At 40.1% G+C, this 16,913-nt stretch overlaps 1 protein-coding gene across 1 annotated transcript in view; it reads right to left on the bottom strand.

The window, feature by feature from the left end:
- cfap70 (cilia and flagella associated protein 70) overlaps positions 1-16,913 on the bottom strand; it is a 97,610-nt gene that overhangs the window by 63,070 nt on the left and 17,627 nt on the right. Inside the window, exons 7-10 of the mRNA XM_060840942.1 lie at positions 15,954-16,130; positions 13,733-13,827; positions 12,966-13,071; positions 10,301-10,435 (exon numbers count right to left, since the gene is read on the bottom strand). Of these exons, the coding sequence (XP_060696925.1) occupies positions 10,301-10,435; positions 12,966-13,071; positions 13,733-13,827; positions 15,954-16,130 (513 nt within the window). The remainder of the gene's footprint in view (positions 1-10,300; positions 10,436-12,965; positions 13,072-13,732; positions 13,828-15,953; positions 16,131-16,913) is intronic.

Here is a 16,913-nt window from a genome sequence, read left to right on the forward strand (position 1 = left end):
GAGGATTGTTTTTTAGACTGGAGGCTTGTGACTAACAGTGTTCCGCAGGGATCGATGCTGGGTCCACTTTTGTTTATTATTATATAAACAATTTGGAAAAGAATTTAGGAGGCATGGTTAGTAAATTTTTTAGATAACACCAAGATTGGTGGTATTGTTGACAGTGAAGAAGGCTATATAAGGTAACAAAGGGATCTTGATCGATTGGCTCCATGGGCTGAGACGTGGTAGCTGGAGTTTAATTTGGATAAATGCAAGGTATTGCATTTTGGTAAAACAAACAAGAGCAAAACTTATACGGTTAATGGTAGGGCCCTGGGTAGTGTGGTCAAACAGAGTGACAAGGAGTTCAGGTGCATAGCCTTTTGAATGTTGTGTAACAGGTAGCCAGGGTGATTAAGATAGCATTCAGCACACTTGCCTTCATTGGTCAGAGCTTTCAGTATAGGAGTTGGGATGTCATGTTCGGCTGTGCTCCACATGATTGGAGACATTGGATTCTGCAAGAATGTTGTCTGGACTGGAGTGTTTGAGTTATAAGGAGAGGATGGATAATTTTTCCCTGGACCATTGAGGCGGAGGGGCATAGATAAGGTGAATAGCCAAGGTCTTATTCTAAGGGTAGGGAAGTCTAAAACTTGAGGAAATATGTTTAAAGTGAGAGGGGAGAGATTCTAAAATGGATCTGAGGGGCAACATTTTCACACAGAGGGTCCTGCGTATATGGAATGAGCTGCCAGAGGAAGTACGAGAGAGGCAGATACAAATACAACATTTAAAAGACATTTAGACAGGTATATGAATAGGAAAGAGTTAGAGGGATATAGACCAAACACAGGCAAATGGACTAGGTATGTTTGGGATACCTGGTCAGCATGGACAAGTTGGACTGAAGGGTCTATTTTGGTGGTGTATGACTGTATGACTATGACTCTACTGGAGATGGTAACTGTTGATGATACATTCCATTGCGAGTAGACTCAATTGGCCGGGTTGGATTTGTCCTGCTTTTTGTGTAAAACCTGGCAATTTTCCATATTGTCATGTAGATGCTCATATTGTAACTGTATTGGAAGAGATTGTCTAGGGGAGTGGCAAGTTCACTACTATAAAATGTTGTCAGGGCCCAGAGCCTTTGCAGAATCCAATGTCTCCAATCATGTGGAGTAAATCGAATTGGTATCTGTGATACTGGGAACCATTGGAGGAGGTTCAGATGGATCATACACTTGGTGCTTCTGGCTGAAGCTTGCTGTAAATGCTTTAGCCTTTTCATTTGGACTGATGTGCTGGGCGCTTTCATTTTTGAGGATGGAGATATTTGTGGAGCCATCATTCATAACTGTATATGGCAGGATTGTAGAGCTTAGATATGATCCATTGGTTGTGGGATTGCTCAGCTTTGTCTGTCAATTGCTGTTTATGCTGTTTGACATGCAATTCATCATGTTTGGTAGCTTAACTGGGTTGACACCTGATTTCTGTGTATTCTTGGTGTACTCTCCTGCACTCTCCATTTAACTAGGGTTGATCCCCTGGCTTGATGGTAATGGCCGAGTGGGGGATATATTGGGCCATGAGGTTGCATATTGTGCTGGAGTATAATTCTGCTGCTGTTGATGGCCCACAGTGCCTCATGGGTGTGCAGGCTTGAGTTGCTAGATCTGTTCCAAGTCTATCCCATTTAGCACAGTAATAGTCCCAGACAGCATGGTAGAGGGTATTCTCAATGTGTAAACAGGACTTCACCTTCATAAGGACTGTGCGGTGGTTACTCTTACTAACACTATCATGGATAGATGCATCTGCAGCTGACAAATTGGTGAGGCTGAGGTCAAGAATGTTTTTCCCTCTTGTTGATTCCCTTACTTCTTGCCACAGACCCAGTCTTAGGACCTGACCAGCTAGATCAGTGGCGTCGCTACCAAACCACTCTTAGTGCTGGACACTGAAATCTGCCCACGAATACTATGTTTTCCACCATTGTCATCTCCAGCGATTCCTCCAAGTGTTGTTCAACACAGAGGAATAATGATTCATCAGCCAAGGGAGCACAATGTCCTCCTGACAGTATAGCACTGTGCCGCTACCTCTGCTGGCTCTGTCCTGTTGCTGGGACAGAACATATCCAGGAATGGTGATGGTGGTGTCTGTGACATTGTCTGTAAGATATCACTTTGTGAGTATGACTATACCAGGCTGTTGCTTGACTAGTCTGTGAGACAGCTCTCCCATCTTTAGTACTGGCCCCCAGATGATAATGAGGAGGGCTTTGTAGGATCGACAGAACTGTTTTTGCCATTGTTATTTCCAGTGCCTATGGTCAATGTCCATCTGATTTCATTTCTTTGTTGAGACTTCATTCGTGATTACAACCAAATGACTTTGGTAGGCGATTTCAGAGGCAGTTGAGAGTCGAGCACATTGCTATGAGTATGGAGATGTATATTGGCCAGACCAGGTGAGGATGGCAGACTTCCTTCCCTGAAGGACATTACTGAGCCAGATGGGTTTTTCTGACAATCAGTAGATTCTTAATTCTAGACATTCTTAACTGAATTCCACCAGCTGCCATAGTGGGATTCGAACCTAGGTGCCCAGAACATTAGCTGAGTTTTGGATTAACAGTCTTGCCATAATATCACTAGGCCATCACCTTGTATAAACAAAGACTGAACTTGTGTTGAAGTTTTTAATGCAGATGCATTTCCATTATTATTTAATTTTAACATCCCATGGGATTCAAGGGCAAGTGGTAATTTGGATCCAAATTAGCTTATTGTTGAGGAAGTGAAGTGGGGTAGTTGATTGGGATATTTTTGCACACAGGTACACAGATTTAGATTTAAATATAAAGGGCACAGTGAAGTAATTTACAGCAAAGTAACAGTCATGATACAGCATTTAGATATATTATCAATAGTAAGGAAGACAGCTGTCACCTGCAGGAAGAAACCAATGGATTGGTCAAGAAACCAGAAAAGTGACAATTAAATTCAGTCCAAACATGTGCTAAATAACACATTTTTAAAGGGCAAACAAGGCAAGGGATTGCACAATAAATTACAGGATTCTGGGAAAGTGGAGGAACAGAAAAAGGGCCTAGGAGTGCATGCCCACAGATTCCTAAAGGTAATAGGATTGATAGATAAGATTGCTAAGAAGACATATGGGATACTTTCCTTTTGTGGCTGAGACACAGAATATAAAAGGAGAGAGTTTATCCCAGTTCCTGATGAAATCCTAGTAAGTCCAGTTAAGGAACATGCATGGACTTCTGCTCTGCATTATGGATTAGACTAGAGAGGGTTCAGAGGAGATTTATAAAGATGTGGGCGGCACGGTGGCACAGTGGTTAGCACTGCTGCCTCACAGCGCCTGAGACCCGGGTTCAATTCCCGACTCAGGCAACTGACTGTGTGGAGTTTGCATGTTCTCCCCGTGTCTGCGTGGGTTTCCTCCGGGTGCTCCGGTTTCCTCCCACAGTCCAAAGATGTGCGGGTCAGGTGAATTGGCTATGCTAAATTGCCTGTAGTGTTAGGTAACGGGTAAATGTAGGGGTATGGGTGGGTTGCGCTTCGGCGGGTCGGTGTGGACTTGTTTCCACACTGTAAGTCTAGTCTAGTCTAGTCTAATATTGTCAGAGATAGAGACTAATTCTTTGAAGAGGTAACAAATAGGTTAGACAAGGGGAACCTGGTGGATGTTATCTATCTAGACTTCCAAAAGGCCTTTGATAAGGTGCCTCAGGCTGCTGAGTAAGGTGAGGGCCCATTGTGTTCGAGGTGAGCTACTGGCATGGATTGGGATTGGCTGTCTGGCAGAAGGCAGAGTTGGGATAAAAGGTTCTTTTTCGGAATGGCAGCTGGTGACAAGTGGAGACCCACAGGGTTCGGTGTTGGGGCCACAGCTTTCACTTTATATATTAATTATCTGGATGAAGGGACTGGGGGCATCCTGGCAAAGTTCGCCGATGATACGAAGTTAGGCAGACAGGTAGGTAGTTCTGAGGAGGTGGGGAGGCTACAGAAAGATTTAGACAGTTTAGGTGAGTGGTCCAGGAAATGGCTGATGAAATTCAACGTGAGCAAGTGCAAGGTCTTGCACTTTGGAAAAAAAAATACAGACATGGACGATTTTTTTAATCGGTGAGAAAATTCATAAAGCCGAAGTACAAAGGGATCTGGGAGCGCTAGTCCAGGATCGTCTAAAGGATGATTTGCAGGTTGGGTCCATGATTAAGAAAGCAAATGTAAGTTGTCATTTATCTCAAGAGGGCTGGAATGTAAAGCAGCGATGTGCTTCTGAGACTTTATAAAGCTCTGGTTAGGCTCCATTTAGAATATACTGTGTCCAATTTTGGACTCCACACGTCAGGAAGGACATACTGGCACTGGAGCGTGTCCAGTGGAGATTTACACAGATGATCCCTGGAATGGTAACCCTAACATACGATGATTAGCTGAGGATCCTGGGATTGTATTCATTAGAGTTTGGAATGTTGAGGGGAAATCTAATAGAAACTTACAAGATAATGCATGGTTTAGAAAGGATGTATGCTGGGAAATTGTTCCTGTTAGGCAGGAGACTAGAACCCATGGGCACAGCCTTAAAATTAGAGGAGGTCAATTTAGAACAGAAATGAGGAGACATTTCTTCTACTAGAGAGTGGTGGGCCTGTGGAATTTATTGTTACGGATTGCAGTGGAGGCTGGGATGTTGGGTGTCTTCAAGGCAGAGATTGATAAATTCTTGATCTTCCAAGGAATTAAGGGCTATGAGGAGAGTGCGATTAGGTGGAATTCAAATGCCCATCGGCCATGATTAAATGGCGGAGTGAACTCAATGAGCCAAATGGCCTTGCTTCCACTCCTATGTCTTATGGTCATATGATCTTCAAAACAGAATGAGAAAAGACTGGATAAATCCAAGGATGTTTTCTTTAGAACAGAAGAAGCTGAGGGCAGATTTAATTAAGGTATACCAAATTATGAGAGGCCGAGAGAGTGGAACAGAGAGGTCATTAACCAGGGAGTAGAGAATTCAAGTAATTGGCAGAAGGATAAGGAGTAGATTTGGGAATTGCTTATGCCCAGAGGTTGGTTTGCTGCCTGCATGAGTAACGGAAGCAGAAATTTTCTTTGTATTTAAAAAATGGAGATGTGTTAGTGCTATAATCTACATGGATATGGACCAAGCATTGGACACTGAGATTTGGCTGGATGGTGGTTTTGCATTGACATAGACATTATGGGCCAAGCTGCCATGCCATAAATTTTTTGTGAAACCTGAGGTAAACTCCAGCAATAAGGTCTGTATGTAATGTATGTAGAGTGAAAATAACAAGCTACAGCACAGCATAATCAAAGTAATGATGGAAAGGATAAAAATTAGCACTGCACAGTGGATGAAAATAATAAACAGCATTAATGGCTCTGTATCAGTGAAGACACTGTTCACTTTGAATGAAACATGGACTTGTGAGAGCAATGCAAGATTTGGCAATGGCATTAATCATACCTTTTTATATACTTCCTTTGGTGCTTTATCATCTCTAATCTTATTAAAGGCATTTTTGGGATGTGAAGCTGCACCCTTCAATCCACCTGGAACACCAGAAGCTTCCCGGTTCTTACGTCTTGTCTGAATCATACACAAAAAACATTAACAAGAGAGCTTATGCCATAAGGAAATATATATTAAGATGGAATAGAAAAGTTTCTTTTCTTAATTCTGAGAGTTTTCTGAAAATTTACTGAACTGATTGGCATCATTTTTTAAACTGACTTTAACTTGAAAGAGGTAGCTTTAAATTTCTCACCACATTAATTTCTCCACTGCCTTTTTTCTCATTTGTGTCACACATGATATTCTTGCCCAATATGGTAGTGTGATAAGGGGTTTGGTGTGATCTACCACAAACTGCAACCAAAGCTAGTTCAAATGTAAATTTCCAATCTGAGGATAGTAGATTTTTGTTAACCAAAGGTATGTGGGATGTGGACTAAAGGCAGATGTATGGATAGGTAATTTGTCAGTCATGATATTGAATAACAGGATAGTCTTGAGGGATAAAATAGCCTAATCCTTTTTCTGTTTTGCTTTTCTTATTTTTGTCATCAGTCATAGGTGCCTTGTGCTTACTTTTCCCATAATTTACTCAAATTTAAAGCACCAGTATTCAAATATTAGACCAAAACGATTGGTTAAGGTGCTCTTTTAAATATCACACCTGCCTTAGAGGAGGCTGTCACAACTAGAGGTCATGGCATCAATCTCCATTCCAGAAGCTTTAATCTAGCTCTCAATGAGTGTAATGAACATACAGACATAAAAATTGGGAGCACAAGCAGGCCATTTGGTCCTTCAAGCACTTCTACTATTCAATAACATCATGGCTGATCTGATTGTGGTCCACACTCCACATTCTTGCCTACCCTCAATAACATTTGAAACCCTCATTAGATAAGTATCTATCTATCTCTACCTTAAATATATTTAATGACCTCACTTCCATTGTTCTCTGGGGGAATGCTGAAACTTCCACTTTCCTTTTGAGAGAAAAAAATTCTTCTCACCCCTGTTTCAAATGGAATACCTTGTTTGTACAAAAAAACTATGTCCCCTAGTTCTTGTCTGTTCCACAGTGAAGGGGAATCATCCTTTCATCAAACATCTGTCAAGTCCCCTCAAAACACTGTATTTCATGATCAGTCTCCTAAATCCTAATGCATACAGGACCAGCGTTTCCACTCTTTTCTCAAAAGACAATTCACTTCCATCTTTAGTATTAGCTGACTGAACCTTCTCTGAAATGCTTCCAACACATTAAGATTAAAATTGTAAATAGTACACCATTATGACTGCAACAATACCATGCACAAAACTTCTTAACTTTTATATTCCAATCCTCTTGCAATAAACAACAACATTCTCTTCGCCTTCTTAATCACTTGCCATACTTGCATAATAAATTCTTCAATCTGTATAATAGGACACCTAGATCTTTCTGTATCTCAGATTTCTGCAGTCTTTCCCTATTTAAATAATGTGCTAGTTTTCTATTCTTCCAATGAAAATGGACATGAGCACATTTTCCCAATCCGTCTGAAGCATTTTTACCCAATCACTTCATCTATGTAAATCATTTGCAGAGTCCTTATGTCATCTTCACAACTTGGTTTCCTATCTATATTTTGCATCATTAGCTAATTTAACAACTTTACACTCAGCCCCTTGATTCAAGATAGGTTGCATTGCTGAAGTTTCATTTTTGAGAGGAATGAGGTGTGAACTGTCCTCTCAGATGAGCATTAAAAATTTCATGGCATTTTTGAAGAGTAGTGAATTTCATAGAATCATGGAATCCCTACAGTGTGGAAACAAGGCTTTTGGCCCAACAAGTCCACACCGACCCTCCACACCCATTCTTCTACCCTATTAACCTATAATTACACCTGACTAATGCACCTAACCTACATATCTCTGAACACTATGAGCAATTTAGCGTGACCAATTAACCTGACCTGCACATCTTTAGAATCTGGGAGGAAACCAGAGCACCTGGAGGAAATCCAGGGAGACATGGAGGGAATGTGTAATCTCCACACACAGTCATCTGAGGCTGGAATCGAACCTGGTCCCTGGCACTAAGGTAGCAGTACTAACGACTGCTCCATTTCTCCAAGTATTCCCACCAATTCCTCAACTAACTCAACAAAATATATTTTATTGTGTTTGAGGGATCTTATTGTTTGAAAATTGACTTCCATGTTTCCCTAGATTATAACACTAACTGTGAAAGATTTAATTGGTTATGAAGCGCTTTATGACATTAAAAGTACATGAAAGACTCTATGTAAATACGGCTCTCAGGACAACTCCATACAACCCTGTCATGGTAGGCACTGCAAGACGTATCAGAGTGTGGACATAGGTACCACCATTACGCGTGGGGACACCTCCCACCTTGTACATGGCAGGTACTCATGTGATTCAGCCAACGTTGTCTATCTTATACGTTGCAGGCAAGGATGCCCGGAGGCATGGTACATTGGGGAAACCGAGCAAAGGCTACGACAATGGATGAATGGGCACTGCACAACAATCAACAGACAGGAGTGTTCCCTCCCAGTTGGGGAATACTTCAGTGGTCTAGGACATTCAGCCTCGGACCTTTGGGTGACCATCCTCCAAGGTGGACTTTGGGACAGGCAGCAGAGAAAAGTGGCCGAGCAGAGGCTGATAGCTAAGTTCGGTACCCATAGGGAGGGCCTCAACCAGGACCTTCGGATCATGTCACATTACAGGTGACCACCAGTGCACCAGACACAGATATTCCTACACACACACACAGGCACTCCTATACACACATACACATGGACACACATACACACAGACACGCACACAGACACCCACACACACCCTTACAGACACACACACACACATGCACCCCCTTACAGACTTAAGACACTCTGCATTCACTACACACACACATACACTTTCTCACACTCACAACCCCCAGCCCAGACAGACACACACACACACACTGACAGACAAAGACCCACATGCACACATATATTTTGTGGGGTGAATTTGTACTTGCAGAGTTACATTGCACTTTGCTCAAAAACTGCATGAATTTATGTAAAACTCCGTTATCTCACTTTTTAGATTAGAATCAATCTAAACATCATGGCATAGGCAGAGAACACAGGGGGCCAACACCTTCAACATATTGTCTAGCTATCACCATTGTTAACAGCTAACCCGAGAATGCAATTTTTAAAAAAAATTTTGTCATTTACACATGAAAGAAGTGAAACTATCACTGTATTCTAACAAATGAAAGGCTTAACAGACAATCAATTTTTCAATGTATAATTTCAGTTACATCATACCGTGAATGTTTACTATAAATTCTGTGTGTTAGGATTGAGCCCTGCACTACCACCTGACGAAGGAGCGTCGCTCCGAAAGCTAGTGTACTTCCAATTAAACCTGTTGGACTATAACCTGGTGTTGTGTGATTTTTAATTATGTAAATACAAGTCCATTCTTTTTCCCAGTCCACAATTCTGCAATATTCCTATTTTTCAAGCAACAATGTCTGGGGGTCATGAAAAGCATTATTGAAATAAAGATCTTTTGGTTTTGTGTAATCAGTAGTATTAAGCAACACACATCTCTCAGAAATTCTTGCAATATAAACTTGTAAAAATGACAAAGTCACTGCCCAGATGTTGAACCATAATGATTTTTTGTATGTGAGGGGCACAGTTTATTATCCATCCAACAACTCCGAAGTCTGCGTGGTAAATTGAATATGTTTAAGGAGGAGATAGACAGATTTTGAATTAGTAATGGGAGTGGGCAGAAAAGTGGAGTTGAGGCTGAGATGAGATCAGCAATGACTACATTAAATGGCAAAGCAAAATGGAGAGGCTGAATTGCCTAATCCTACTCCTTCTTCTTATTTTCTTATGAAAAGCCTTGGTACTGTCCAGATGTTGAGCCTTTTCAATGCTTATGGCAAAGTTTAAAGAGCCTGTAGTGAAGGAAAGTCAAAGTTTGGGTTCATCATCAGATAATATCTACTTGAGTTTGCGGGTTTCTGCCGTGGTCCTTCATATAGTGGCCATGCTGATTCTGAATGCATAAATTTTGGGGTACATAGGGAAGGAAACCTCACAAGATATTGCAGTCTGGAGTGCAGAACTTGCTTGCTTGCTTTCCTTCTCCTCCATCACTCTGCCTGAGGTTTGGGCTGTGGTAGCCCTGGGAACAGATGCCAACAGCATTCAAACCCTGGGTTGGAACTAGTAACTGAATTGTATTGCAATTATGTAGTCAGTGCAGGGGAACCACAAAACCAGAGTCATGATGAAAGGGAGATCAGAGCCAAGGACTGGGGATCAGGTTGGGAGTGGAGTCAATTAACAGGAGGAGACATGGGAGTAGTGACTATCTCTTTTAATGCTTTGCTTCTTCCAGCTCCACATTCCAATAATTTATTTACCTTCTTTGTTGCAGGTGATCACTGGATCAGGTTTCCTGAAAACTATTGATGTCCTCAAGATACCAATCTTACAGAGTTTTTCTGAAAATAGGTAACTAGCCCAATAGTCACACACAGAGACACCTGGCACCTGTTTCAGACAGAGAAAGGGGACATCTCCTGTTTTGTCCTTACCGAATATGATGAGTAGAAATATGTATAGGGAGTTCTTGACCCATAATCTATCTTGACATTCTTTTCCAATACAATGTGCATTACAGAATATTACTACATTAATGTTACCTTTTCTAATATATCATACTCATTGTAAGGGAGGATTTGATATGCTCCTCGAATCTGCTTCACACCTGGATACAATAAAGGAGCCATATTTACATATGCTACTCCATGAAATGAGACAGGTCCTTCTTCATCTGTCTGCAAATAAAACATAATGATCACTGCAAAGAGTCTTTCGAGAAATTGAAATAGGATCTATTTTCATGCTACACTTGGTCCTCTTACTCAGTAATCTATCTCAATTTTTGTATCCAAAACATTTAAAGACAAAAACCAAGACACTTTTCCTTGCAGATAGAGTTTTATTAACTATTCAGTCTTACAGCTCCTTCTACAAACCAGTCCCACTTGTATCCTTTTAATATCCCTTTTTTGGCCTTTCTTTGCAAAGAAAGACTTTAGGAACATTGAATTAAGCAGGCCTCTACTGGCTAATCAGGTATATCCATGATCTGCAGATTCTCTTCCTTTCGATGGAAATGAAGGTGTAGATTACATCCATCCCCATTTTCCTTTTGTCTTTCTTTCCAATCAATCAGTCTCAAAGGTGACTGTGCAATTCCCAACATAGCAGCTCCGGACATCATGATCTACGGCCTGCATCACCCACTAGTGATGGTCTTTGTCGCACTTAGAGAGACTTCTTCAGAAAGTCCTTCAAACGTTTATTTGGAGGGCCCTCTTTTCTGTTTATAAATGGTCAGTTCCCTGTATCGCCTGATATTGGACAGGCAACTGTCGTCCATCTAGCCAGGATGACCCACCCAATGCATTTAGCTTTATAGGAAGAAGGCTTTGATGCTGGGAATGTTGAGTGTTTCCAGCACATCACTGTTGTTGATGTGGTGCTGCCAGCACATTACAACTACAACAGTATCTTCTTTTTCTTTAAAATTCCTTGTGGGATTGGGCATTACTAACTATGTCAGCATTTATTGTCCATTCCCTTCTCTTGAATGGATTTCTCTGCTATCTCTCTCACACACTGAGTCCATTTGCTTTAGAAACCTAAAGGATTTCAGAATGTAATTCATAGGCCAGATTGGACACTAGAACTGAAAACCTGACTCCTATTATAGATTCTTAATATACTAAGCACTAATATAGATGATTAATGCAGGCAGCAAGTAACAACCAACTGACAGACAGGACAAGAGAAAACACAATTTTTTGAAATATAAAATACAGAAATAATGTTATTTGTCAAAATGGTGAATGTATTATGCACATCCAACTCTTTAAAAAATCCTCAGCACAGATATGGTACTGTTCTGGATGTAAGTTTGCTCATTGAGTTGGAAGGTTCGTTTTCAGACATTACATCACCAGTGCTTCACCGGAGGCTCACTGATGATGTTACCTAGTAGGGTGACAAAATGTCTGAAAATGAACCTTCCAGCTCAGTGAGCAAACCTACATCCAGAACATCAACCTGAGCTACATATCTTCTCAAAACTTGCTAATATGGTACTGTATTAAAAATAACAGAGTTGTCCTTTACTAATGTCAATTTCCAGCTTATGGCAGTTGTTGAGGATATGCTACACAATTATTAAACAAATAAGCACTCAGAGGAGAAAGACAAAATAACTGCAAAAATATGTCCACATTTTATTGGCATCAGACATTATGTTACAAAGGAAAAGCTATTGATGTTATGAATAGAAGCAGCTGAACATGTTCACTTCATCCACTGACTGCTCAAAGGCAAATTTCATCAAATCATAGAATCCCTACAGTGTGGAAACAGACCTTTTGGCCCAAGTCCACACTGACCCTCCAAAGAGTAACCCACCCAGTCCCATTCCCCTACCTTTCTATCCTCTACTTATCCCAGACTAATGCAGCTAACCTTCACATCCCTAAACACTATGGGCAATTTAGCATGACCAATTAATCTAACCTGCACATCTTTGGATTTGGGAGGAAACCGAAGCACCCAGAGGAAACCCACATAGACACAGGGAGAATGTGCAAACGCCATACAAGACAGTTGCCTGAGGCTGGAATTGAATCCGGGTCCCTGGCGCTTTCATGCATTAGTGCTAACCACTGAGCCACTGTGCTGTCTCTTCAGCCAAATTTCACATTTGGCTTTTTCTTTACGATTATTGCAAGTAATCCAATCACCTACATATGAGCAGTCTGATATCCTTTCTTCACAGTGAAACTTAAATTATCTAAATTGATATTTCAGGGGTATACACAAATGAAAAACTCTGGCAAGCATTAGTAAATACAGCCAATGATATCTGTCTGCTGCATGCAACTTGTGGATGATTGAAATGATCATAAGTGGTAAGCAACAAGGAAAATTTGAAAATATTATTAGGTTGCCTTCAATATCATTTTGTAACGGCCTAGTTCCCAGAAAACATGCTGCGGACTAGGAATGCAGATTTTACAGCCAGCTAATTTCCTAGGCTAGATAGTAGTGAATCACACTCAGAACAGTTTGAAGTCATTTCCCTGTTTGGTGCAACATCAGAAGCCATGTGGATGCCCTTGGTGTTACTAGAATAGGAAATATGATCAGACATTTTTGAATTTAAAATGGATAATTGTTAAATAAGACAGCCATTTTATTTCTATATGTTGGACAATAAAAAAGGCTTTCAATGTTTTCCTTACCTTTTTCTCAATAAACTTGTGTAAATAATTAACTGACCTTTTCAATTTTGCTGGCTTTTCCTCCTGCCTTAGCTGGAGGAGCTAATGGTACACGCTTGATCTCCACAGGGATGTACATGGATTCAGCTATGTACTTCTGCAGTCTGAAAGAAATTCATTTTTATAAATTAAGAAAAAGACTCCTCTTAGATATTCAATGTTTCCTTTTCTCCTCTCTTTTACCCTGTGAATAACCAAACTAGAGCAGATGAACCTCCTCATCCATCTTAGCAACACAACTTAAAAATGGTTTATTTTACCTAACAGCCAAAGGCGTAGGATTAGGGTCTTATTGCTAACAGCGCAGTTGAAGGGAGATAAAAGAGAGAGGTGAAGAGGAAACAAAAAGTGAGGAAATGGGGAGACTAATGATTATGGTATTAGTTTTAGACTACTTATCAGAAATTACGATCAAAGGTGTAGATACTCAACAGGAAAAAGACAAATTTTCATGAGTTCAAAAGGCACTGACATGGGTAGATTGAAGACATAGAGTAGATATTTCCTAAGCGCTGAATGATGTGGGCATTAGGGTGAAGTTGGGATAGTTGAGTGAGATGATGAGTGACGAGCTTCTCAATGTCAAGAGCAATTTTCTATTTTCCAACCAAGTTTTGCGATCTGAGCTCGATTTCATACAGGATCTTATGGCTACCCCACAGCAGAGAATTTTAACCCTATCAGTTTGGGCTGGATTCAACTTCACAGATTACACATAAACACTGCTGATCTCAATTCCTGGTTATGTTGACTTATGACTATTACCTCCTCAAAGCCTCAGGCTCCATAAAGCAGCGTCTCTCTATATTCCATGTGATATGCTTTTTGTCGCTTTCTGCCTCTGTTCTGAATGCCCAATCCTGAATAGTAAAGAGAAATAATCCCAAATGTTTCTTTTGTTGCACATAGACTACATTTCTATATGTAAATATATACCTACATAGAATAGAAGAAAGTAAGGACTGCAGATGCTGGACATCAGAGTTGAGAAAAGCACAGCAGGTCAGGCAGCATCTGAGGAGCAGGAGAATCGATGTTTCATCAGGAATGAGGCTCCTATATAGAATGCCCAACAAATGGTTCAGACTTAATTTGAACAGTGGCCTACGTCAAATAGATTGGAATACCCATTTGCTATTACCAGGGACATTAATTCCTGCTGAAATCAAATTAAGCAGTTCAAGCAACTGTATGCACCTCATTAAAATGTGATAATCTGTCTTTTCTGGTATCTCTGTTATTTTCAGTCACCTGATTATAAATAAATGACAAAGATAAGGCTTGGATTGTTTAATACTCCCTGCAAATAGTTTTTGTTTACTCCTATCAGTATGAATAGCTTTCAACTAGTTCCTAGATGGTAATGGGGAAATGGGTGCCAGGGTCGGGATAGAGGTGAGTTTGAGTGCTACTACTCCACTGACTGTGAAAGAACCAATAAAATCATCTCTGAATGGGACTTAACAGAGTAGATTGGTTGTCTGCGTCAGTGTGTTGACAGCCAAAGCACTGCTTTTTTTTATGTCCAGAACCACTCATATACACACAATTGAATATTTGTTCTTGGCATTACCAAATTACCAGTGGTACTTTTTCACATAATAACCACAACCAGTAAATCACCCATGTTCTCCAGTTGATTAATTTACACGCAAAACCCGTCAAGGGCAATACAGACCATCAATGATGAGCAAGAGGTAAGGAGCACACTAAATCAAAATGGAGTCAGAAGAGGAGATAAGGCACTCTTGTCCTTGATTTATAGAATTTCTTGGACAATTTAGGTTTTGAAGGATCTTGGAGAAGTGAATTTATTTCAAATTTATGGTAATACCTGGAGTAGTTTATTTAAATAATGGTCATTGAAAGGCTACTGTGATTATAAGAGGATTTTTTATATCCAGACATGCTCTTACACACAACTGAATGGGATATTGAAGATTTCTTTAACAAGGCTTCATCGAAATCACTTGACTGGTAATAATTGTTTTGTTGTGCACACCTGTTTGACAGGAACAAAGACAGAAATTGCTAATGAAACTGAAAACAGGGTCTGGTAACATCTGTGGGAACAGAGCAGAGTTAACGTTTCGAGTCTAGTAACCTTTCATCAAAACAATGATTGGATGCAAATTAGGGAACAAGAAGTCTATGAGAAAGTGCTGCACAGCTGATCTCTTTCTGAGAAGAACCCGGAATGAAACTACTGTTCTTCTAGAACAGTGTGTGCAAATATTAAGTAAATTTTCAATATTGTATTTCCTGTATCTGTCAAGACCCCTGAGACAACCATGCAGGGTAAACAACTTGACCACTCGTGCCAGAACATCAAAAATGTCAGACATCAGAATATTTTACACATTATCCTCTTTGCCTTCAAGAATAACCCTAATGCGTATAAGTATTTTTTAATACAAACCTCTACAGAGAGAGAATTCATTTTTACCCCTCTTTTCTGATAGGTATCCTTCTGTTTTAGGTTATTTAGAGGAATAAATATTAATATTTCCATATTATTGACTGTGTATGTCAACCAGTTATTTCAACTTCATAAAATAAATTTTGTTTTGATAATAAACCAATAGTTTTGCATTTATTGAAGAGATCTCATTGGTAATTTTTTTTAAAAATTAAAGCCTGACAGAGATAAAATATTAAACTGGGTGTCTCTAATTGGAAAAACTACTTTTGTTTTATATTTTGACCCAAGTAATAGAAAACAGCGTACTCCTCCCACGTTGGTCATAATAACACACTGGTATTGAAGTTCATTTGTCAACTGAACACCCATTCTGAACAGCCATTAATAGTGTTCCTCTATTTTGTTAGTCTTCCTCAGAACTAACTGATTATTACAGCCCCAATTTTGTGTTGTCTGGAAACTTTGAAATTATACTTCTGATTCCCAAATCCAAAAAATTTAAGCTAAGTAACAAGGGCACCCAGCACTGATCATCAAGGAGCACCATTTCACACTGTGCCTTACCTCTTTGCGATTTAGTTCCCCATCCTCATCTTCGAAAGGACTAATCTCTACGAAAGAATCTGGGATATTTTGGGCTCCAATTGCAGTGATATTGCTTACTGGCCATCTCTTTGGTCTGACACTGGGCTCCTTTTCCCCTTTCAGAGTCCCATTAGTAAATAACACACGAAGCTCCTTCTGAAATGCAATCCAATTAAGAGTCATGAAATAATGTGATTTGAACAATTGTAAATCAGCTGACAACTTTGCCAAGTTAATGCATGCAGGAGGCCAAGATACTAAAACAATGCACAGGAGAATTTCAGGATTTTTGTGAAAGCCACCAGAAAAGCAAACCAAATACAGACCAGAATCATGGAAAGATTACAGCATAGAAGAGTATTTGCCTCTAATGTTTATGCCAGTTTTTGCAAGAGCAGCTGAACTAGTCCCAATCCCCTGCCCATTTGGTCTATAAAAATTATTTTTTAATCAACCTGGTCAGACAAGTCACGACAAACCTCCATGGCAAGTTGAACCTAAATATTCTGGCCCAAAGGTCGGTCCACTACCATTGTACCATTGAGAGCCTTTCTGCCTGATTTCAAAACATTGACATTTGCATGTTAGGCAAATGTGATCATCAGTGGACCACAGAAACACAGTCTAGGATTTACATGTAGGTTTGCTCGCTGAGCTGGAAGGTTCATTTTAGTGTTTCCTGTTTTCTAATTATGTGTTTGGGTTTCCTTGGGAAGTAGAAAGCAGGAAACATTGGCAGTGTTTTGTCCAGAGGCTCACTGATGATGTTATCTAGTGTGGTGACAAAACGGCTGAAAATGAACCTTCCAGCTCAGCGAGCAAACCTAGATCCAGAACAACAACCTGAGCTACAAATCTTCTCAAAACTCGCAAACTGGGAATTTTTTTTTCTCCTCAGGTAAATATCTATTTCCCTTTGAAAATAACTCTGCTTCCACC

This window comes from Hemiscyllium ocellatum, chromosome 20 (genome assembly GCF_020745735.1).
Source record: "Hemiscyllium ocellatum isolate sHemOce1 chromosome 20, sHemOce1.pat.X.cur, whole genome shotgun sequence".
NCBI lineage: Eukaryota > Metazoa > Chordata > Chondrichthyes > Orectolobiformes > Hemiscylliidae > Hemiscyllium > Hemiscyllium ocellatum.